This window comes from Morchella importuna, assembly GCF_003444635.1.
Source record: "Morchella importuna strain M04M26 chromosome Unknown Morimp01GS068, whole genome shotgun sequence".
In the NCBI taxonomy this organism is placed as follows: domain Eukaryota; kingdom Fungi; phylum Ascomycota; class Pezizomycetes; order Pezizales; family Morchellaceae; genus Morchella; species Morchella importuna.
Window position 1 is genome coordinate 63933 of NW_025763464.1, and position 22268 is coordinate 86200.

Here is a 22268-nt window from a genome sequence, read left to right on the forward strand (position 1 = left end):
AGATTGTAGTGGAAACCGATGCTTCTGACTATGTTTCGGCAGGGATTCTATCACAACGTGATGATGAGGGAGTTTTGTATCCGGTAGCTTTTTTTCCAAGAAACATTCCCCTGCGGGGTGTGGCTATGAAATCTACGATAAAGAACTTCTAGCAATCGTACGATGTTTCGAAGAGTGGCGACATCATCTAGAAGGAGCACAATTTCCTATTGAAGTTCTCAGCGATCACCGAAACCTAGAATATTTCATGACGACAAAATTATTAAATCGTCGGCAAGCTCGTTGGTCCGAATTTCTTTCACGTTTCGATTTCGTTATACAATTTCGACCGGGAAAACAAGGAGCAAAACCGGATGCACTAACTAGAAGGTCAGGTGACCTACCTAAAGAAGGGGATGAGCGGTTGATGCATCAGAGCTAAGTGGTCCTGAAGAGAAAAAATTTGGATGCAAAGCTAAGTTTGTTCGCGGGTTCTTTATCAAATGAATCCGCTGAAGGAATGCCCACTGTGGAGGAGTTATTTTCAAAAGCTTACCAAGTTGATAGTTTCCCAAACGAAACCCTCGCTATGCTTCGGAGTGACGTTCATCATTCTAATAAAATTTCACTTGCCGAATGTACGGAAGACAACAACGGTCGGCTACTTTATCGAGGCGCACTCTATGTAACGGAGCCATTTCAACTGTCTGGTGTATGAGTACACACAGGGCCCGGTTACATGCTGAGAGTTATTGTTAGAAGCCAGTTGCACAGTGACATGCAAGTACCGGCAGTGTGGTTAGCTACCAACTGTCAGAGTAACTACATTCTGAGCGCTAGGAAGAGGATCTACTCATGGGAGCAATGACTGACGAGTCTGTGCCTCGCCAATGATTAGAAGGCTAGCCAGAGTGAAGCTCTGAGTGCTCAGCGATCCTCCACATCCTCTGAGCATTGGAAGTCCGCCAGTAGTGGAAGAGACTATGCCTGAGAAGTCTACAATAAGCGGAAGCTCTACAGCAATGATTAAGCTTACACCTGAGCGGCAGCTCATTCATGCAGGCCCCTAGTTGTGTGGCAACAAAGGCTGCAGGTGTTACAAAGGCTTTGACTAAGGGTGGTTGCCTTCGGAATCGGAAGCACTCGCTGACGCTTAGAGAGAAGCGGGGTAGCGATGGTATTGCTTCCCTTCCACCAGGAGGCAGCACCGGAACTTAGTAAGGAAGTAGGAGCAGAGAATAGAATCCTTTGGAGTATAAGTACTCAGGATCATTCCCGCCCAACTGACCTGATCCTCATCTTTGAGTAGACCATTTATCGGTAGCAGAGCCCTTAAAGATTATTGAGTTCTAGCGATAGTATCTTTGAATAAATCTGCACCTGATTTCTATCTTGCACGGCCGCATCTATTCTATTGGATTCTAGCGATACATAGATAGGCTGCCCCCGTTACAGATAATCTTTAGTGCTCAAATCACCTTCAGATTATTCTTTCCTCTCACAACATGTCCGCCCTCCCGGCTCCCCAAGCGCCTCTTCAGATTGAATGGCAACCGGCAGCTTTAGAATTCCAAGAGGGACAGACACAGTTGATCCACAAGCCCAGGACGGCGCTCCAGTTCTACATCCCCGGATGTGAGCCCACCTGGCAAGATACCGACGAAGTCACCCTACAGGACTTCTTTGCGGAATTGCAGCGCTACCTGAAGCACAGCCTGCAACAGGAAGTCATCAAGGCCGGCAATGCGCTAGCCTTGGTGCAAGAAAGACAAGAAGCTGAGGCAGTCCTGCTCCGGAATGCCTTCGGCTATATGCAAGAACAAGTCTCCTCAGTCCAGGCACAACTCCAGAGTTATGCTCAGAGAGATGACTTAGGAGCGGATGAGATGGAGGACATTGAATGGACAAACCCGGCGATGCCCCCTAACTTCCTGGAAGACATCCAGAGAGCCATTAATGAAGGAAGGCTCTCCATCGCCAGGATGCCTACACCAGCACCTGTCCCCAATCCCGCACCTCCGCAAAACTCCAGGGCCTCATCCAGAGCGGCCCTGAGAACCTTCCACCAAAGGGTGAACCCCTTTGCAGCGTTTCCAGTCAGGTCTATCAGGCAGAGGACACTTCCCCTGATGATGCCAGCGGCCATTGGAGGCTCACCTTTACCTCCTCAGAGAGCCCCATCAAGCCCGTTGGCAGGCGGCCTAGCAAGGCCCCCCCGACAACCTATAGGAGACGACGATTACTACTCTCAGACACCGGTCAGGAGTGGTCCCTCCGGGCTCCCTCCAGCCTGGGTTCGCCAGGGGTTATCCCCAGAATCCCACAGAGGCTCACCACCCCCGGAGTCACCTAGGAGGAACCTCCAGCCAGAAGGAAACCCTGGTGGAGAAAACCAGAACCCAGAACCAGCGGGTAATGGTGGAGGAGATGGAATTGTCCCCCCAGTTGGCGGTGCTCCCAACCCAGGAGGGGACTCAGACAGTTCAGACTCGGAGCCTGAGGATGGTGACAGGAGAGGATGGCGAAGGTACCTCAGGAAGAAGTTGGAGAGGCAACAGAAAGAACTCCTGGCCTCCATGGCACAGTTCATGAGACCTCCGGCCCCCTCACACCCCTCCGCTGCCTCTAGGGCCCGAGAACCCAAAGCACCCCCTCCGGCCAAGTTCAATGGCAAAGCAGACAACGTGGAGACCTTCATCCGGCAATGTGAGAACGTCTTCTCCATTGAGGGCCAGTCCTTTACCTCTGAAGAGGTCAGGATCCGATATGCTGGCAACCTGATGGAAGGAGATGCTCCGGTCAAGTGGTATGAAGCTTACCACAACTCTATTGACCAAGCTTCTGCCAACCGGGTAGCTGGGATGCCTGTGGTGTTGGATGAGAGATGGAAGCGCTGGGATTCCTTTGTGGATGCTCTCAGAGCAGCCTTTGGTGAAGCCATCTCTAGGGATGATGCGGTAGCCCAATGGAATACCCTTACCCACACAGCTAAGGGAGGAATAGACTCCTTCCTGAATAGCATTATTCAGCTGATGTGGAAGACTGGCTACGAGGGTCAGTTAGTGGATGATAAGATCCTTAGCTCCCTCCTTCCGGACCTAGGCATGAGTTGGGCTCTCTTTACCCCCAAGCCCAAGTCCTTGATGGAGCGGATAGCTGCTCTAAGAGAGCTAGGACACACCCATGAGAGGTACCAGATGGTAGCCGCTGAGAAAACACCCGCCAGGACCAAGAGAGATCCCCCTGCTGAGAAGGAACGGCATCCCAAGAGGAAGAGAGAAGCTGCAAGCTCCTCCAAACCTCAGAAGGAAACCAGTTCCAAGGACAAAGCGGTGGAGCTGAAGGGTATCCCGGGGGATATCCTAGAAGAAAGAAGGAAAGCAGAAGTATGCTTGAAGGTATGACCTTCCGGTACTCCCTATTGGTAGAGTACATAGACTGACTTGTGCAATAGTGCGGCAAGTCCAGACACAAATGGACCGACTGTTGGTCCAGGGAACCTACTGTAGTCCGAGTGGCAGCAGTGAGGGTACAAAAGCGGAAACGAGGAAATGGGAAGACCAATCCTCAGAAGAAAGCTAAAGTGGCTGCGGTTGTAGCAGAGGAACCACTTGTTGTACTCCCAGAGGTGACAGAAGATTTCGTCTTTCAGCCTGAGCAAGACTCGGACAATGAAATCATCTGGTAGAAATGTCTGTTTAGAGTCTATGTTTACTAGTTTTCTTTTGGGTCTCGATTTCTTTGTTTTCTCTTGAATAAATTTTTGTGTTTTTCGCCTATTTGATTGTTTCCAAGCACTCTGAGGATGGGTTTATGACCCGAAACAGCTGGTCTGTAAGTGCTCTGCCAAAGTTACATTTGCTACAAAGACACTTCCAGCCCGCTACCAGACTTCCACACAATACACTTGCTATATTATTGCTTGGGAATAGAACCAAAGGATCTTTTGATCTTAGTAGTGCCCGCAGCTATTAGCAATGGAGAAAAGACAAAGAGAATCAAGCCCAGAACCCGCACAGAAGCAAAGAAGAATGGAACAGAAGCTTCCATCCTTACCAGTACATGGCAAGAGGCCAATACTGAAAGCAGAACTGTCATGGACGGTCAAGAACAAAGTTGAAGACGCCCAAGGGACATTCCTCTTTGACACCGGTTGTACAGGAGCAATCCTCAACCAGAGTTTTGTCAGGAAGCATGGAGTTCCCTTAGTGCGGCGAGATCAACCTCTGACAATGTATGATGCTCAAGGAGATGTCATGATGGGCGGAGGAGAGTATTACACTCACCCAGTCCACATGAACATGGGAGATCATAAGGAGACACTCCGATGGGAAGTGGCTACTTTGGAAGAAGGAATATCAGGTTACCTGCCAATTGCATGGGCAAGGAAGCACAACCCGGATATCAATTGGGAACTCAATACCATAAGCTGGCGAAGTGACTACTGCAAGCAGAACTGTCTCCCAGCAGCGATCAAGTTTGAACTAATCTCTTCATACCAACTGATGGAGGAAGAAGATGTAGTGTATCAACTGGCCGCTTCAGTATGGCATGATGAGGATGGAGGAGATATCTCTGAGAGGATACCTCTTCGCTATAGGGAATGGGCCGACGTATTCAGTCAAGAAAGATACAGGAGCTGCCTCCACACTCCCGAAATGATCTGAAGATCAACCTCTTGCCTGGTACCGCTCCCCCATTTGGCCCACTATACCCATGTTCCGCTCCAGAGCTGAAAGCCCTCCGAGAGTACCTGGACAAAGAGTTGTCTTTAGGAAAAATCTCTAGATCTAGCAGCCCAGCAGCGGCGGCCATATTGTTCATACCTAAGAAGGATGGGACATGGCGAATTTGTGTTGATTACAGAGGGTTGAACAAGGTCACTGTCAAGGACAAGTATCCGCTGCCTATCATGAGTGAGCTCAGGGATAGGTTGTTCAAAGCCAAGATCTTCACAAAGATAGACCTGAAGAATGGCTTCAACTTGATCAGGATAGCAGAAGGTCATGAGTGGAAAACCGCTTTCAGAACCCGCTATGGACTGTATCAGTACAATGTGATGCCATTCGGTCTATGCAACGCCCCTTCCGCCTTCCAGGCAATGATCAATGATGTGCTAAAGGAACTACTGGATGAAGGAGTGGTTGTCTATATCAACGACATCCTCATCTACTCAGAGACTGAGGAAGAGCATGAAAGGCTGGTTGAGAAGGTTCTACAGAAGCTCAGAGAAGCAAAACTGTGTGCCTCCATCAGCAAGACATCCTTCCATGTCCGAGAAGTAGAATATCTTGGCTACCACATCTCGGAAAGGGGAGTATCTATGTCAGAGGACAAGGTAGAGGCGGTTCAGGAATGGCCAGTACCCCGAAATATTAAGGGAGTGCAAGGTTTCCTGGGATTTGCAAACTTCTATCGCCGCTTTATTGAAGGCTTCAGTAAAGTTTGCAAACCATTGACCGACCTCTTGCAAAATGACAAGAAATGGTATTGGACCGCAGCCTGTGAACAAGCATTTGAGGAACTCAAGAGGCTATTCACAAGCGCTCCAATCCTTCTCCATTTTGACCCTAGCAGAAGAACTGTGGTCGAAACTGATGCCAGTGACTTTGCCAAAGGAGCGGTGCTCTCTCAGTATGGGGAAGATGGGAAACTACACCCGGTAGCTTTCTATTCTAAGAAGTTCTCCCCGGCTGAGATCAACTATGACATTCATGATAAGGAAATGGGAGCTATTGTAGCATCTTTCCGGGAATGGGAGCATATGCTCAAGAGTTGCGAGCAGGAGATCACGGTTTTCACAGACCACAAGAATTTAGAGTACTTCAACTCTACCAAGGTTCTCACTAGGCGGCAAGCTAGATGGTCTGAGGACCTAGCAGGCTACAATTTCAAAGTTGTCTACAGACCGGGAGAAAGGAATGGCAAACCTGATGTGCTATCAAGGCGTTGGGATCACCGCCCTGAAGAGGGGAGTGAAACCTTGCGGCCGGAGCCACAGATGTTTTTTAGGCCAGGTCAATTGGTTTTGGATCCTGTTAAGCTAGCGGCTGTCAGGGTGAATCAATTGCAGAACACATTCTTAGAGCGCCTATGTATGGCAGCTAAAGAGGATGGAATCTGGCAGGAACTGCACCGCTCCCTGGTTGAAAGGAAACCAAACTTGGACCAGAACTTGTCTGTCAAGGACGGCCTCATCTTCTACAAGAATCGATGGTATATTCCCAAAGACAAGAAGCTCCAGATGGATATCCTGACCGATACCCATGACTCTAAAGTGGCGGGCCATTTCGGTCAGTTCAAGACATTAGAGCGGGTAAAAAACAACTTCTTTTGGCCCAACATGGATAAAGATGTTGAGGAATATGTCCGGAGCTGCGACAGCTGCCAGAGGAATAAACCTCAAGACATAAGAAGTTCGGTATGCTCCAACCACTGGAGATACCTTATCGGCCATGGACTTCCATCTCTATGGACTTTATTGTGGGATTACCGGAATCCAATGGGTTTACAAAGATCTGGGTAATAGTGGACCGCTTCTCAAAGATGGCACATTACATCCCACTTCCTACACTCAACAAAACGGAAGATTTGGCTAAGTTGTTCTTGAAGGAAGTCTGGAGACTCCATGGGTTACCTGATGACATAGTCTCGGACAGAGATAGCAGGTTCATTTCTCATTTTTGGCAATCTCTCATGAGCCTCCTCAATGTGAAGCTGAAGATGTCCACTTCTTTCCATCCCCAAACGGACGGCCAAACAGAAAGAGTTAACCAGACCCTGGAGCATTACTTGCGGAGTTATTGCTCATATCAACAGGATGACTGGGCAGACCTCTTGCCTTTGGCAGAGTATGCATATAACTCGGCGGTTTCTGAGTCTACCAAAGTATCGGCTTTCTATGCCAACTATGGATATGAACCCAGAACCAACTGGCCGGCCCCAAAAGAAGGTGTTGAATGGAATAATCCAGCAAGCGAGGTCATGGTATCTCAATGGGAATCTATCTGGCAGGCTATGAAGCAAGCTTGGGAAAGGCTAGACTAAGGATGGCCCGGTGGTATGATGCACATGCCCTGGCACCCCCTGAAATCAAGCCTGGAGATGAAGTTATGTTAGACCGGCGCAATGTGCAAACAAAGCGGCCATTGGGAAAATTGGATCAGAAGAAGATGGGACCCTTCAAGGTCTTAGAAGCTATTGGTACCCGTGCCTACAAGCTCTCTCTTCCCCCGCAAATGGGAATCCACCCTGTCTTCCATGTCTCTCTCCTAGAACCCTATAGAGCACCAATAGATCCTGAGAGAAGAGTTCCCCCACCGGAACCTGAGGAGATTACAGGAGAACAAAACTGGATCGTCCGGGAAGTAGCTGATAGCCGAGTCAATAAGAAGAGGAGAAGGGTGGAATACCTGGTGCTGTGGGAAGGATATGAGAATGAGGACGCTACATGGGAACCCTGGGAACATCTCAGGAAGAGTGCTGAAGAAGCCCTCCGGGATTTCCATATGAGGTACCCTAAGAAGCCCAGAGATAAGAGGGCTCTAGGCCAGTAGCATTTCCTTTAACATTCTCGTCCCCTTCCACACCAAAGGAGTTTCCTTGTCATATAGTATTGCATAGATAAATAGATACAGATTATAGATCTCGGAGACCAAGATCCTGGAAGAGGGGAGTAGTGTAACGGAGCCATTTCAACTGTCTGGTGTATGAGTACACACAGGGCCCGGTTACATGCTGAGAGTTATTGTTAGAAGCCAGTTGCACAGTGACATGCAAGTACCGGCAGTGTGGTTAGCTACCAACTGTCAGAGTAACTACATTCTGAGCGCTAGGAAGAGGATCTACTCATGGGAGCAATGACTGACGAGTCTGTGCCTCGCCAATGATTAGAAGGCTAGCCAGAGTGAAGCTCTGAGTGCTCAGCGATCCTCCACATCCTCTGAGCATTGGAAGTCCGCCAGTAGTGGAAGAGACTATGCCTGGGAAGTCTACAATAAGCGGAAGCTCTACAGCAATGATTAAGCTTACACCTGAGCGGCAGCTCATTCATGCAGGCCCCTAGTTGTGTGGCAACAAAGGCTGCAGGTGTTACAAAGGCTTTGACTAAGGGTGGTTGCCTTCGGAATCGGAAGCACTCGCTGACGCTTAGAGAGAAGCGGGGTAGCGATGGTATTGCTTCCCTTCCACCAGGAGGCAGCACCGGAACTTAGTAAGGAAGTAGGAGCAGAGAATAGAATCCTTTGGAGTATAAGTACTCAGGATCATTCCCGCCCAACTGACCTGATCCTCATCTTCGAGTAGACAATTTATCGGTAGCAGAGCCCTTAAAGATTATTGAGTTCTAGCGATAGTATCTTTGAATAAATCTGCACCTGATTTCTATCTTGCACGGCCGCATCTATTCTATTGGATTCTAGCGATACATAGATAGGCTGCCCCCGTTACACTCTATGTACCAAATGATAATGACCTCCGGCTGTGGCTCCTACAAGAACATCACGATAAAGTATCAGCAGGCCATCCGGGTAGAGCAAAGACTTTGGAACTCTTAAGTCGGGAATATTATTGGCCACAAATGCGAAAAGATGTCGATCGATATGTTAGGAATTGCAATATGTGTGTCCGTAGCAAGGCACCACGTAATGCGCCTTATGGGGTACTTCGTCCCATGCCAATACTCGATGGACCATGGACGGATGTCTCAATGGATTTTGTTACCGACCTTCCGGAGAGTGATGGTTACAATGCGATCTTAGTTGTTGTTGATAGATTAACCAAAATGCGACATCTAATACCAACAACTAAAGAGGTGGACTCGAAGGAAGTAGCAAGGCTATATCTCGATAATGTTTGGAAGCTACATGGACTACCTGATATGGTTGTGTCCGATAGAGGAACACAATTTGTTGCGGAATTTTGGAAATCGCTTTGCAAACGCCTGGAAATATCTCCACGATTCTCCACCGCATTTCACCCCCAAACCGATGGACAAACTGAAAGGATCAATGCCATAATGGAACAATACCTCCGAAGCTATGTCTCCTATCAGCAAGATGATTGAGCCCGACTGTTGGCAATGGCTGAATTCGCAACAAATAACCATATTTCGGAAACAACAAAAGTCTCTCCTTTCTATGCCAACTCGGGAAGAAATCCCAGGATTACTTTTGGTCCCTTGGAACATGGTAAAACGACAGCGGAAGATCAAGCCAACAGTATTGCAAAAGAGATGAAGGACATGGTGGAGTTTCTGAAGAGCGAAATGTTTCGGGCGCAAAGGATACAAGAGGAGTCGGCTAACCTAAATCGTTCTCCTGCCCCTCGTTATCATATCGGAGATAAAGTTTTCTTGTCGACCCGCCACCTTCTAACAAAGCGACCCTCCAAGAAGTTTGATTGGAAACGGATTGGTCCTTACAGCATCAAACGAATCGTCAACCCCTATGCTTATGAGCTAGAGCTTCCCCGCTCTATGAAGATCCATCCGGTATTCCACGTTTCATTGTTATCACCTGAAGCGGGTAATCCATTACCTGGTCAACAACAGTCACCACCACCTCCTGTTGCGATCGAAGGGGAGGAAGAATGGGAAGTCGAGGATATTGTGGACTCTAGGAAACGAAGGGGTGGCTTTGAGTATCTGGTACGATACACTGGATATGATTATGCCTCTTGGCAACCGCTATCGGACCTTGAGCATTCACCTGATATTGTTCGACGGTTCCATGAACGCTATCCACGGAAACCTAAGCCTACCAGGAGGTAAGCCTTAGAGGGGGGCGTAGTCTGTAACGGCAATATTATATTTCGGCTAAGGTGATAGATTGGGTTGTGAAGAGGAGGAATCGTGCAGTTGGACTATGATTTGTAATGGGTTTTCTGTTATGTTCTTTCGGTTTCTGTTACGCAAGAAATTAGTCATCAACGGACTAGGAGTTGGATATATAAGGGGGGGTTGTCTCGTGCCTTTTCATGTTTTCCTTCCTTTCCTCTTCTCTTCACGGAACCTGCTGTATCTACCTCAACGAATACTGCTTTTGTTCTACGCCTCGTAATAGGGTTCAACTAGTTGTCATACTAGGTAGAGCCACTCCATAGCCCATAGTCCTGAATACCTATTGCCACGTCCTCGCCTCGGTTGTATTCCTTGGCACTATAGTCCCTACGTTCATAGACCCCCGTTACACCATGGGTTACCTGATGACATAGTCTCGGACAGAGATAGCAGGTTCATCTCTCACTTTTGGCAATCTCTCATGAGCCTCCTCAATGTGAAGCTGAAGATGTCTACTTCTTTCCACCCCCAAACGGACGGCCAGACAGAAAGAGTTAACCAGACCCTGGAACATTACTTGCGGAGTTATTGTTCATATCAACAGGATGACTGGGCGGACCTCTTGCCTTTGGCAGAGTATGCATACAACTCAGCGGTCTCTGAGTCCACCAAAGCGGCGGCTTTCTATGCCAACTATGGATATGAACCCAGGACCAATTGGCCGGTCCCAAAGGAAGGTGTTGAATGGAACAATCCAGCAAGCGAGGTCATGGTATCTCAATGGGAATCTATCTGGCAGGCTATGAATGCAAGCTTGGGAAAGGCTAGACTAAGGATGGCCCGGTGGTATGATGCACATGCCCTGGCACCGCCTGAAATTAAGCCCGGAGATGAAGTTATGCTAGACCGGCGCAATGTGCAAACAAAGCGGCCATTGGGAAAATTGGATCAGAAGAAGATGAGACCTTTCAAGGTCTTAGAAGCTATTGGTACCCGTGCCTACAAGCTCTCTCTTCCCCCGCAAATGGGAATCCACCCTGTCTTCCATGTCTCTCTCCTGGAACCCTACAGAGCGCTATTAGACCCTGAGAGAAGAGTTCCTCCACCGGAACCTGAGGAAATTGCAGGAGAACAGAACTGGATCGTCCGGGAAGTAGCCGATAGCCGAGTCAATAAGAAGAGGAGAAGGGTGGAATACTTGGTGTTATGGGAAGGTTATGAGAATGAGGATGCTACATGGGAACCCTGGGAGCATCTCAGAAAGAGTGCTGAAGAAGCCCTCCGAGATTTCCATATGAGGTATCCCAAGAAGCCCAGAGACAAGAGGGCTCAAGGCCAGTAGCATCTCCTTTAACATTCTCGTCCCCTTCCACACCAAAGGAGTTTCCTTGTCATATAGTATTGCATAGATAAATAGATACAGATTATAGATCTCGGAGACCAAGATCCTGGAAGAGGGGAGTAGTGTAACGGAGCCATTTCAACTGTCTGGTGTATGAGTACACACAGGGCCCGGTTACATGCTGAGAGTTATTGTTAGAAGCCAGTTGCACAGTGACATGCAAGTACCGGCAGTGTGGTTAGCTACCAGTTGTCAGAGTAACTACATTCTGAGCGCTAGGAAAAGAATCTATTCATGGGAGCAATGACTGACGAGTCTGTGCCTCGCCAATGATTAGAAGGCCAGCCAGAGTGAAGCTCTGAGTGCTCGGCGATCCTCTACATCCTCTGACCATTGGAAGTCCGCCGGTAACGGAAGGGATTATGCCTAGAAAGTCTACAATAAGCGAAAGCTCTACAGCAATGATTAAGCTTACACCTGAGCGGCAGCTCATTCATGCAGGCCCCAGTTGTGTGGCAACAAAGACTGCAGGTGTTACAAAGGCTTTGACTAAGGGTGGTTGCCTTCGGAACCGGAAGAACTCGCTGACGCTTAGAGAGAAGCGGGGTAGCGATGGTATTGCTTCCTTTCCGCTAAGAGGCAACACTGGAACTTAGTAAGGAAGTAGGAGCAGAGAATAGAGTCCTTTGGAGTATAAGTACTCAGGATCATTCCCGCCCAACTGTCCGGATCCTCATCCTCATCTTCATCTGAACCTAGAAATTATCGGTAGCAGAGCCCTTAAAGATTATTGAGTTCTAGCGATAGTATCTTTGAATAAATCTGCACCTGATTTCTATCTTGCACGGCCACATCTATTCTATTGGATTCTAGCGATACATGGATAGTCTGCCCCCGTTACAAGTAGAATGCAACGACGATGAGGATGACGATGACGGTAACTGTTAATGCTAGCTAGGGGCGGCATTTTAAGCTATTTGAAAGGCTCGAAGAGCCTTCTTGGGGGATCATTGGTTTGTTGATCTGTTTTTATCTTTTTTGTTAGCTAAGTTCCGTATCTGGTAAGTGTAGTTGTCTTTTTAGGCTTTTTATATCTGTTTTGGAATTAGCTTACCTTATCTATTTGGTGAGAGCGCTACACGGATTTTCGGCTAGAGAAGGCTTGAGAAGCCTTCTTCAAAGCTTGTTAGGCAGTTTTTTTCTTTTTCTATTTCTGGTGCAGCTGCTTTTTTAGACTTTCTTATCTGTTTTAGTGTTAGTCGCCTCATTTTAGCATTTATTATTACTTATAAGATTTGTGTTTCCTACCGCGTTTTGTTCACTGCCGGGTCAAAAGTCTTCCTAAACCTTTAGACGATAGGCGGGTGACTATAAGTGGTATAGCTCAGCCCAAGAAAATTCAGAGCTTTTTGCTCGCCAAGCATTTGGATGACTCTATATAGCCTAGCCAACTAAGAGAAAAAAAAAGAATATTAGAGGTTGCTAAGCATACTGTATTAATAGTGAGCCTCAGAAGCATTCTCCAGTGCCTACTTCACCATTCTTTTCCTTACAAACATTATCATGACTTCCCAAAGGCAAAGGACCGCCTAACGTGCCATTGACGATCGATATGGTACAACCAATACTACTATCTCCACCTCCGTTAATAAACGGCTTAGGGAGGCGATGAGTGTTTCAAGTGTCGCTAGCAGTGTGAGGACGGGATCACCTACAGAGCTGGATACCAACCAAGATTCCTTTCATGGCCCCTCAGGCTATCTAGATGGCCCATTGAGCTCGCCCGGTGGCTAAATATTGGTAAACAACGTTTTAGAAAGCCCACAGCCATGGATTGACTTCGATGGTTACCCAGTTGCGGAGGAGGATGAGGTAGATGTCTATGAGGACGATTATAACGACTATGAAGAGCGCGGGGACAAAAATACCCTACCCGTGATGCCCTTATCTGAACGAATGGTGTCTCCACCACCTCCACCAATACGAGCACGGCTTATACAGGCACCACCACCATGGGTACCACCACCACGGGCACCGTCAGTACACAGCCAGGGAATTCGTGCTGGTAAGAGGCCAAGGGAGGCTCCCGTAGCCTCCGCTAGGGCTATTGCAGCCTCTAGGAGAAGAATTAGTTGCACAGCAGCTGAAGCAATTGTTTCATCTTCCGTAGGAGTTAATACAGTATAGGTATTAACCACAACCCATAGGTTGCGGATAAGGTGATAACACCAGGCAGTATGGAAGCCGTACGATGGTTACTTCAAAAAGGTCGGGAACTCCCTCCCGAGCCATGAGCAGGGCTTCCACAGCTTCCGAGCCCGCGTCTACATCACCAAGCACCTCATTTCACTCGTCTAGTATATTGCGAAATGAACATTACATTGAACGTACACCTCCGCCTTCTCAGCACTATTGTGCAACCCCACACACGCAAGCATGTACCACACCAGCGCCAGAGTCAGTTTACAGCTCTGACAGGGGGCACGTGCCAGCGGAGGCAAAGCCGATTATCAGGTATGCTAAGGAACTTCTCTCGCGGCATACATTACTTGAGGATCCTTGGCCAACGCCTGAATCTCTTACCGTTAAAGTCCAGCGATTTTGGTCGGAGGCGAACGTTCATTTTAATACAAATATAATCCTAATTGACAGCGCGAAGAGTGCGGTAAGAGCTGATCAAGCCTCCTAGTAGGCTTGTTAGTTTTGTGTTAATTATTCATAGGTTCAAATCGCAAGTTTACGGGTGAGATCGCACCTTGTGTTTGCAATCAAAGACTTTGTCGCAAAAGGCCTCTTATATGACTTGAAGGACCTAACAACCCCAGAGACGAGAGCTGACAAAGTTAACCATCTAGTCGAGAATGATCGTTTCATTAGTGACCCTGACAACTATCCCGTAAGAGCTCCTTTCAACGTGCTATGGGGCTTTATAGGCAATTTCAAAGGCTCAAGCAGCCTATATAAGGGTCTAACAGCTATTAGACAGGTCATGAACACTTTTGGGCCCCAGATATTGTACAAGTAATATTTCTAAAATATTACAAAGGTGACAAGATGCGTGGAGCGAAGAAGCCTAAATTCGTAGATGATATATCCCCGGAATTCATCTGTCTAGTTTGCACTGCTAATTGGTTTGTTTTGCGATTTTGGACAATGGGCAATTATGTGAAACGAATGCACTTTAACCGCAGCCAGAATACCGATATCCTGTGTAAGGTTTATCAAGTTCTTTAGGAGTCCCGACATACTAACTTTTGCCTAGTAACGTACACCAGAATATTCAACACGTGGAGAAGAAGAACAGAGGAAAATCAGCTGGGGACTCTGTATGTAATAAGAGAGTACATTCAAGATAAGATATAGAACCTAAGATGCGAATTCAATTGACTGAGACTGATAAGCCTGTATATTGAGGAGTTATGAGTCACACGAGAGGTGATATCCAAGGTTGGAATGGAAGAGAACGATGTGCAGTTGGCAGCAGACATCGCGGCATGGAAGGACGTTAAAGCTTCCCGGAAGGCTCAGTAGGACCGAGCTATATTTTTTGAGGACTGATGATACCTCAGAAAATCAGGTGGCGACGGGGAGGGATTTGGGCGCTGCAAAGGCTCAAGAAGCCTCGACAAATGCCTCTGACGATGCTTTGACAGGGGAGAAGTTTGATAATTTGACGAGGCCCAGGAGACCTTAAGAGATAGTGTCAGTACCAAGAATAGGGTCGGGAGACCATAAGAAGGCTTGGTAGGTCCTCTGGAGAGCATGGGAGGGTGGGGCATGGATTTAACTAGCTCATAATAACACATTAGTGATTAGTGGTCCCTCTGGAGAGCATGGGAGAAAGTGACCGGGCGAGGAAAAGCAACAGGAAATCAATAGTTGCCCTGATAAGCCCTCAGGAGAGAGCGTGAGAGTATGAATCGCGATCTTGACTCGTTCTAGTAATCTTGTGGTAATAAGTGTGAGGTTCGGTAAGTCTTCTAAAAGGTTTTCTAGTAGGTTGGGACAACCCCTTGAAGTTTCGCGATACTAAACTAAATGAAGAAACCCGTTCGGGGAGCTGTAGGCAAGAATCGTGCTCCAGAGGATCTCTACAGATTCGATGCAGTGATATCGAATCTCCCGGAGCGTTTGAAATGCACAGGAAGCAATCGTATCGGCGTTACGAAGCCTCGAGTGTTTAACTGTATATGATGAATGCAGGCTCTGAAGAGTGCTGAACGGGTATGCTTGAGCATCGCAAGAGCCTCCTGAGCATTAGCGAAGGCCCGAGAGGCCTCTGAACGGGCTAACCGCTTACAGAGAATTAAAGTTGTTGGGGTGTCTCCCAAGCCTCAGGCTCCCGTATCTCCTGAATACATGCACGGGTTCCTGATATATATATCAATATAAAAGCAGGTAGGAGAGTCGGAGGAGGGGGTACAGGTAGAGGTAGAGATGAAAGTTGACTTAGAACTTGGAGTATTGCCAGTTGTGGAGCTGACGGTGTAGTTGGAAGCGATCTGGGAATCTCCACCTAACAATTCAGTTGGCTAGTCATACGTGAGTTTAAAATACATATAATATATTAGTTTCTGTTAATATATTATATTTCCAAAATGACCTATCATATTTGGACGAAATTAGTTGATTTCATTTTCCTAAGTGGTCGAAGGCTGAAAACCAATTGTATCTATATATACATAATAATTGAACAAAATATCAAAAGTTCCTATAAACGGTAAGTAAGAGTTCATCAATTTAAATTTATCAAACGAGCTAATAACGTAAATAAATTTTGATTTAGTAAGAAAGTTTTAACATAGGCTGAATAATATATTTTTTCCTGCGGCAATTGTTATAATTTTGATTTATTATCAGATTTGCTTATTTTTTATTCAGTTTTTAGTTGTAACTTCAACAATTTCAGTGACTTCATTTTGATAGTAAATTTGCCAATTATAATTTTTCAATTCTATCACAAGTTTGACTAGCAGGTGTATCTAAGCAAATAATCATCTAAGAAATGTAATCAATAGTTCAAGCTCAATCGGGGAATTAATAGAGCATATTTAATTATCACAGTTGATTAGAGCACTAGATGTAGTAAATGGCTCGATCCCACCAGTTTGGGAGTGAGCTAGAAGAGTTAATCTCTTTTTGCTCTGATCGTTTTACCAGAAATCTTAGGCTTACTAAACTTTCTATTTCAAAGTCACCTTCGATGAATGGCTAGGAAAAGACTTGACTTATACTAAGCGCAGCACAGTTCTGGTCTGAGTACATGTATGCACTTCCGCTTAGTAATAACCTTTACACGCGACTAGTAGTTCGCGTTCCTTAACGCGTCCTTTCATTCCTTTCCCTTAGCCCGTTACACTATTTCACCTAGAAGTACATGTACCCTACAATTAAAACTGATACCGCTACCATCTCCACCGTTACTACATCAAAGTCACCCAATCCCCCCCAAAATGGCCCCTACCGTGGATTTCACTCACGGATCAAACATTATTCTTACGCCTACCACTCCTTGTAAAAGCCCCGCCATACCACTCCTATTTACCCCCTCCCGATCTTCACCCTTATCCTCACGCCCTCAAAATACTATCAGTGGGATGTTTATTCCCAAGATGCTCCCATCGCCGCCTTCATCCCCGGATTTTCTCGCACCAAAACGGCTTTTTAAGCCGGTACCTATATTTGTCTCCCGTGAGAAAGGACGTGAGACGCGGCATAATTTGTTTTTGAAAAAAGTCAGAAGAGGGCGCGAGGATAAGATCATAAAATCAAGGGGCGGAGAAGATGAGGTAACATCTAATACTCTTCTCTGTCTTGTCATATCTTGTTCTTCACAGGCAATTTCTGAACCCTTCTCTAATAAGTCTTGGCATAGATGATGCGTTTAATATTTGTGTCTGAACAGAAGAGGTGGGAAGCGACACAAGCTAGAGCTGCTGCAACAATATCAACAATATATGAGGAAGAGGAGTTTGAAGTTGAGGAGACACAGGATTATGAACTCCCATATCACGCTTCCGGTATAAACCATTATGATAACAAGTCTAGATCTTATACCTTCATATTAATTTGAAATTACAGGTATCGATGAGGATGATGATTTCGACCAGCTAATCGAGCGTGAGGGAGAAGAGCTCGAGGATATGCTTTCTCAGTTGGATCTAGACTTTGATCATGCCGTTATTGACGATTCCATCAAAGAGCATGATCGAGTTAACGTAACATTGTCATCCTCTGTTACTTGAACTCTAATTATAGGAGTGGGCTCGGCATCCTGATATTAATTGTACATTGTGTTTACTTGGTATTTTAGAGTATTTGTATTTTTCTTGCTTTTTCTCTCTCTTTACTTGAGGCGTATGGATAAATGGTCCTGCGATTCCCTTTGCTTCATTCTCGTCTATATCTGTATCCATCGGGTTGGTGTAGTCACCGAATTGAGCCTTTAGGCTTTTGTGAGATGTGAGGTTTCGAAACCTGCACAACACAATATTATCCCAAATAAGTTTGTTTCCTGCGCCGCTTTATTCCCAAAATACAATCATTAAAGCTTGTATCGCGCACTGGTTTCTTGATATACGTACGACTCATAGTTTACAAACAAACTGTCTTGATTTTGTTTGTTGTGCCCTATAACTATCCTCATGAAATAGTGCAATTTGAATCCATATCCGAGGGAAGATCAAGACCTTGGCCCATTTCCCCCATCAGCTCCGTGGGTGGCGCTCCCGCAGCTTGCATCTGTGGTCAAATCATTAGATTGAAAGTAAAGGAGGTGAGAGCACAAACCTTCTGCATCCGGTCGATAATGTAGTCTCTATCTTTATCATTTTCATCACGATAAGCCGGTTCCTCAAATTTGGCAACAATCTCCTTAACAACTAGATATTGATCTCTGTATCGCTCGATATCTTCGCTCGGCTCCTTTCCTTCATTCTTTCGTAGCCATTCTGGGTACTTGTCGGCCAACTCCCGCATAGGTTCGTAGAGGATCTCCTTGCTGGTCAGCTGCTCCATCATAGTCAACAACATTTTTGAAAAATCCTCATCGCTTTCCCCATCCCCGCCGGCACTTTGCATCTGCTTTAACATCTCCGCGAGGAAATCGTCTCCTTCAGAATCGGCTACTGCAGCATCAACCTCAGCTTCCGACGATTTCATTCTCTCCATTGTCTGTTTAATGCGATCTTGAAAGTTTGCAGGAGCTTTTAATGGTTTTGGAGCGGAAGATGACGAAGTTGTAGCCTTTCCTCCCGTAGCGGCGTCGTTAAGCTCTTTTACAAGGTGTTCAAATTGGTCTTGTAGCTCTTTCTGAGAACACCATGTTAACCTAAAAATACAGGTGCTTTCGGAATTCGATATTTAAACACATAAAGACTACATACTGAGTCCTGTATTTCGCCCAGCAAGTCTTGCATTCCGAGCTGTAACTGGCGAGCAAAATCATCGTCAAGGGACGATGGTTGCCCATTATCAGTCTGGGGTGCACCTTGGCCTTCAGTTTTAACCGCTCTCATCTGGGTCGCTGGGATAGAAGGAGTTTCGAAATCGTCGAGAAAATCTATACAGTAAGGTATATGAGATAAGTCGAACCGTCCCTATACCCGCTTATGGGGAGAATCTCACCATCCAGTTCATCGTCATCATCAGAATCTTCCTCTACGGTAGGAGTCGGAGGGGTCATTTCAGGCTTTTTTTCAAGACTTCGTTCCAACTTCTCAGAAGACACTCCGGCTGACTTTTGAGGCTCCATGATGATTATAAGGGATACGAGGAAAAATACGTTGTGGATGAGGAACAAGAAACGATGTGGTGCAGTCCCCGTTGTTAATACTGCGCACCGTTGCAGGGGACCTGGAGGTACGAAACCTTGGCCCATCTGTCACATGCAAGTTTCTGGTTACTAATCTCCATGTCCTTTGTCGATAATGCCAAAGATCATGTGACCCATATAAGTCGCGAAGCTTCCTGAGAATAACGAGTCACATGACCCATAGAATTACCAGCATCGCTAGTACATAGATCGTTCTTGGGTTGAAGGTCACGTTTGACTTGAGTAATAACATAATTTGGATAGTACAGCGGTTTTGCAAGCGGAGTGCGTATGAACAGAGGTACGAAGTGAGGCACTAGTAGTCCAAAGATTGCGTGAAAACAATTCGTGCAATGTTCCTTAATTTTACTTCGTTTTGTCCTGTACTCAAGAAAAATAGTATGCCCGCTCATAATTGTGCCAAAGGCGCTGCGATATCAAAACAGGGCCCACTAGTCCGGGCGAGGAAACTTGGAGTAGGTAGTGCGGACCACGAAACACATGGACGTAGTCTATTAGAAACTTTGGAACTTAATCTGTACTCCCGGAAGTGTACCGTAGTATATTGATTTGCAGAGGAATTAAAGTTATAACGTTACCTATATGTATGTAGTGAAGATATATAATATGCGCCAAATCCCGCACTGACCATGTAAGCAAACCATTTTTATTGGCTGGTTAAGAAAGCTACATAAATACATGTGTGGGCAAGTTATCCTGGTGCCACTGCCCACCACTGGCATACTGCGGTTCTGTACCTACTTGTAGTGAGGCTCTTTATAAAAGTGGATAATGTCCTCCTTATAGACGCCTTCCCGGGCCATTCGAACACCCCCCTCACTCGAACAGTTGATGCTTATTGGTGGAGAAGCCCAATTCAAGAGGTACAGAAACCGGTTACAGCGCAGATATTTTCTTTTTTAAGTTAACTGTTCGAGTGAGGGGGGTGTTCGAGTGGCCCGGGAAGGCGTCTATTCATTTAATAAATATTTAATTTTGAAAATTTGCTAAAAACGATGGGATAATAATAACTAAACATATACTTAGCTATATACTCTAGAATTACATGTATACATGTATTAGAGAACTACACGTAGATACATGTATATTTTAACACCCTAGCACCGCCTCACCATTAGTCTCAAGCCACATGACTGTTTACAATTGTCAGAAATATGCTGTGCATGAATATTTTTAATAAGAGCACTGAAGTTTCTATGAGGTCATGAATACTGTTTGGTATCACTATAAAAAGATGAGAGCATTATTTTATGTATTTTAATTTTGAAATATGTATCAGGTCAGTTGTAGCAGGAACTGTCACCCTTGAGGTTCAGGACGTGAGGGAGAAAGAAGTGAGCACCTACTCCGACACCAACAGCTGCATCCCCTAGCACCACTCCCAGCGCTACCCTCATTGCCTTTAAAAACATTCAGGTTGCTCTGTAGGGTATTGATTACAACCCTTAGTTTTCGTTGAATACTACTGCCTCGCTTTTTACCTGTATTCTCAGCAATCCCATCATGTCGCTTTGTGTCAATCGGCTACAAGAAGAAAGGTATATAATCTAACTATCTGCATCTTGGTCCCTTCGGACCCTTTTCAGCTCTGCCTGGTATTAACATGATGTTTTCTAACCCCCAGGAAGCAATGGCGTAAGGACCATCCGTTCGGATTCTTCGCCAAGCCTGCGAAGAGTCCAAACGGCGGACTCGACCTCATGAAGTGGAGCTGTGGTGTCCCTGGAAAGGAGAAGACTATATGGGAAGGAGGACTTTTCAAGCTTGACATGATATTCCCGGAAGGTACAGTTCAGCTCATCGATTAGGTGAAGAGAGACTCGTGATAGAAAGCCATAATAACTAATTGCTTGGGCAACAGAATATCCTACTAAGCCACCAAAGTGTAGGCACTCACTCTATCCGATGATTTGGATTCTCCGGCTAACCCTTTCATTTGATATAGGTAAATTCGTTCCTCCACTTTTTCACCCAAACGTCTATCCCTCAGGCACTGTGTGCCTGAGCATACTTAACGAGGAAGAAGGCTGGAAGCCTGCCATCACCATCAAACAAATTCTCCTCGGTATTCAAGACCTTCTCGATGATCCAAATCCCGAATCCCCAGCTCAGGCAGACGCCTATAATCTTTTTAGGAAAGATAGAGCTGCTTACGATAAGAAAATCAAGTATATTGTTAGGGTATGTTCACGAACCAATCTGACTAGAATCCAATAATTTTTCTCTTCTAACTCTAGATTTCAGGAAAACCCAGCACCATAGGTGTGCCGAATCTCATTCTCCTTGAGCAGATTCTAGTATGAGCTTGCCAAATACACGGGTGGGGGATAGCTATCTATATGGTGGTCATTTTTTATAAGAAGCTTTTATCCCACGCCGTGCGAGTATTATGAGTATGTTTTGAAAGACGGATAATTCGTTCCAGTTTCTCCGCTTCTGCTTCATGTCTTTTATTTCTTTCTTATGGCGCTGGCAGGAGGAATATACATGTGGTCACAATTGTCTTCTATAGGGCCTGTCGGTGAATTTTGGGCGTTAACAGTTCAGCTTTGTATTTTTTTTTCCCTTCCAAACACTCATCACTGAGCTGTATCATAATTACATCGAATACATTTTCTTGATCTCCTTAATAGGTTCACCCTCCCTTGAATACATGTATGTATTTATGCGGCATGCTTAACATCACGAGGTGGTTACCCTGCCCTTGGATTGCGGACCCTGACCTCCTTGCCACCAAAACAATCATAGGCGGGGGGAAGAAATTTCTCATGTCGCAAGTTAACATTCAGCTAGGTGATGATGTAAGGATAACTGTCTGTTCAGCATCTCTATTATTCGATCCTCTAAGGCTAACAAGATCAACTTGTATTGTCGCATTCCAGAGAATTGTCAAAGCGGCAACAAGCACATCTAGTGCAGAACACCTAGCAAGCTCAAACACGAAGGTTTGTTATGCTACACACCTCCCAAACTGTATAGAGGAGAATAGCATAATGACGCTAAATGATGAATGAAAAAGAAAATGTTAGAGACTCTTCTGCTAGCCTCCAACAAACTACGCCAGAGATCAGAAGCAGTCGCAGCAGGCATGGAAGCTGTACCTCGAACCAAAGCGATTGAACATGCCTTGTTAAACCAGAACCCGTCATCTTCCTCTTCATAGTTTACCCCCCATTTTAACAATGTTCTTGGTATGAAAATCACACGAGGCTATAGGAGTAATATCGATTCCATTTTACCCTTTTCCCCATTAGAATAATTAGTATGCATCCGCAATGAATTTAATACCCAGATCCATTTCTATTTAAGAGTCACTGTCAAACTCTTAACACCAG

The 22268-nt window shown here is 45.9% G+C and overlaps 7 protein-coding genes across 7 annotated transcripts; 6 read left to right on the top strand and 1 right to left on the bottom strand.

Moving 5' to 3' along the window:
• Positions 1-8596: 8596 nt before the first annotated feature.
• Positions 8597-9043, top strand: LAJ45_11449 (uncharacterized protein; the record flags this gene model as incomplete). Its single annotated transcript, XM_046120956.1, has 1 exon — positions 8597-9043. One exon carries the CDS (start codon positions 8597-8599, stop codon positions 9041-9043), a length of 447 nt encoding a protein of 148 aa, XP_045965856.1.
• A 15-nt stretch (positions 9044-9058) lies between these two features.
• Positions 9059-9748, top strand: LAJ45_11450 (uncharacterized protein; the record flags this gene model as incomplete). The annotated part of the gene is made up of 1 exon (XM_046120957.1): positions 9059-9748. The coding sequence occupies one exon, from the start codon at positions 9059-9061 to the stop codon at positions 9746-9748; it is 690 nt and encodes a 229-aa protein (XP_045965857.1).
• A 490-nt stretch (positions 9749-10238) lies between these two features.
• LAJ45_11451 (uncharacterized protein) lies at positions 10239-11099 on the top strand (the record flags this gene model as incomplete). The annotated part of the gene is made up of 1 exon (XM_046120958.1): positions 10239-11099. One exon carries the CDS (start codon positions 10239-10241, stop codon positions 11097-11099), a length of 861 nt encoding a protein of 286 aa, XP_045965858.1.
• Positions 11100-16711: 5612 nt separating this feature from the next.
• LAJ45_11452 (uncharacterized protein) lies at positions 16712-17344 on the top strand (the record flags this gene model as incomplete). The annotated part of the gene is made up of 3 exons (XM_046120959.1): positions 16712-16888; positions 16975-17119; positions 17181-17344. 3 exons carry the CDS (start codon positions 16712-16714, stop codon positions 17342-17344), a joined length of 486 nt encoding a protein of 161 aa, XP_045965859.1.
• Positions 17345-17347: 3 nt separating this feature from the next.
• LAJ45_11453 (uncharacterized protein) lies at positions 17348-18852 on the bottom strand (the record flags this gene model as incomplete). The annotated part of the gene is made up of 6 exons (XM_046120960.1): positions 17348-17621; positions 17684-17729; positions 17789-17840; positions 17889-18410; positions 18485-18660; positions 18726-18852. 6 exons carry the CDS (start codon positions 18850-18852, stop codon positions 17348-17350), a joined length of 1197 nt encoding a protein of 398 aa, XP_045965860.1.
• Positions 18853-20436: 1584 nt separating this feature from the next.
• LAJ45_11454 (uncharacterized protein) lies at positions 20437-21195 on the top strand (the record flags this gene model as incomplete). Its single annotated transcript, XM_046120961.1, has 5 exons — positions 20437-20471; positions 20558-20718; positions 20795-20818; positions 20879-21114; positions 21178-21195. The coding sequence occupies 5 exons, from the start codon at positions 20437-20439 to the stop codon at positions 21193-21195; spliced, it is 474 nt and encodes a 157-aa protein (XP_045965861.1).
• A 506-nt stretch (positions 21196-21701) lies between these two features.
• LAJ45_11455 (uncharacterized protein) lies at positions 21702-22096 on the top strand (the record flags this gene model as incomplete). The annotated part of the gene is made up of 3 exons (XM_046120962.1): positions 21702-21734; positions 21816-21878; positions 21953-22096. 3 exons carry the CDS (start codon positions 21702-21704, stop codon positions 22094-22096), a joined length of 240 nt encoding a protein of 79 aa, XP_045965862.1.
• Between the last annotated feature and the right edge of the window lie 172 nt (positions 22097-22268).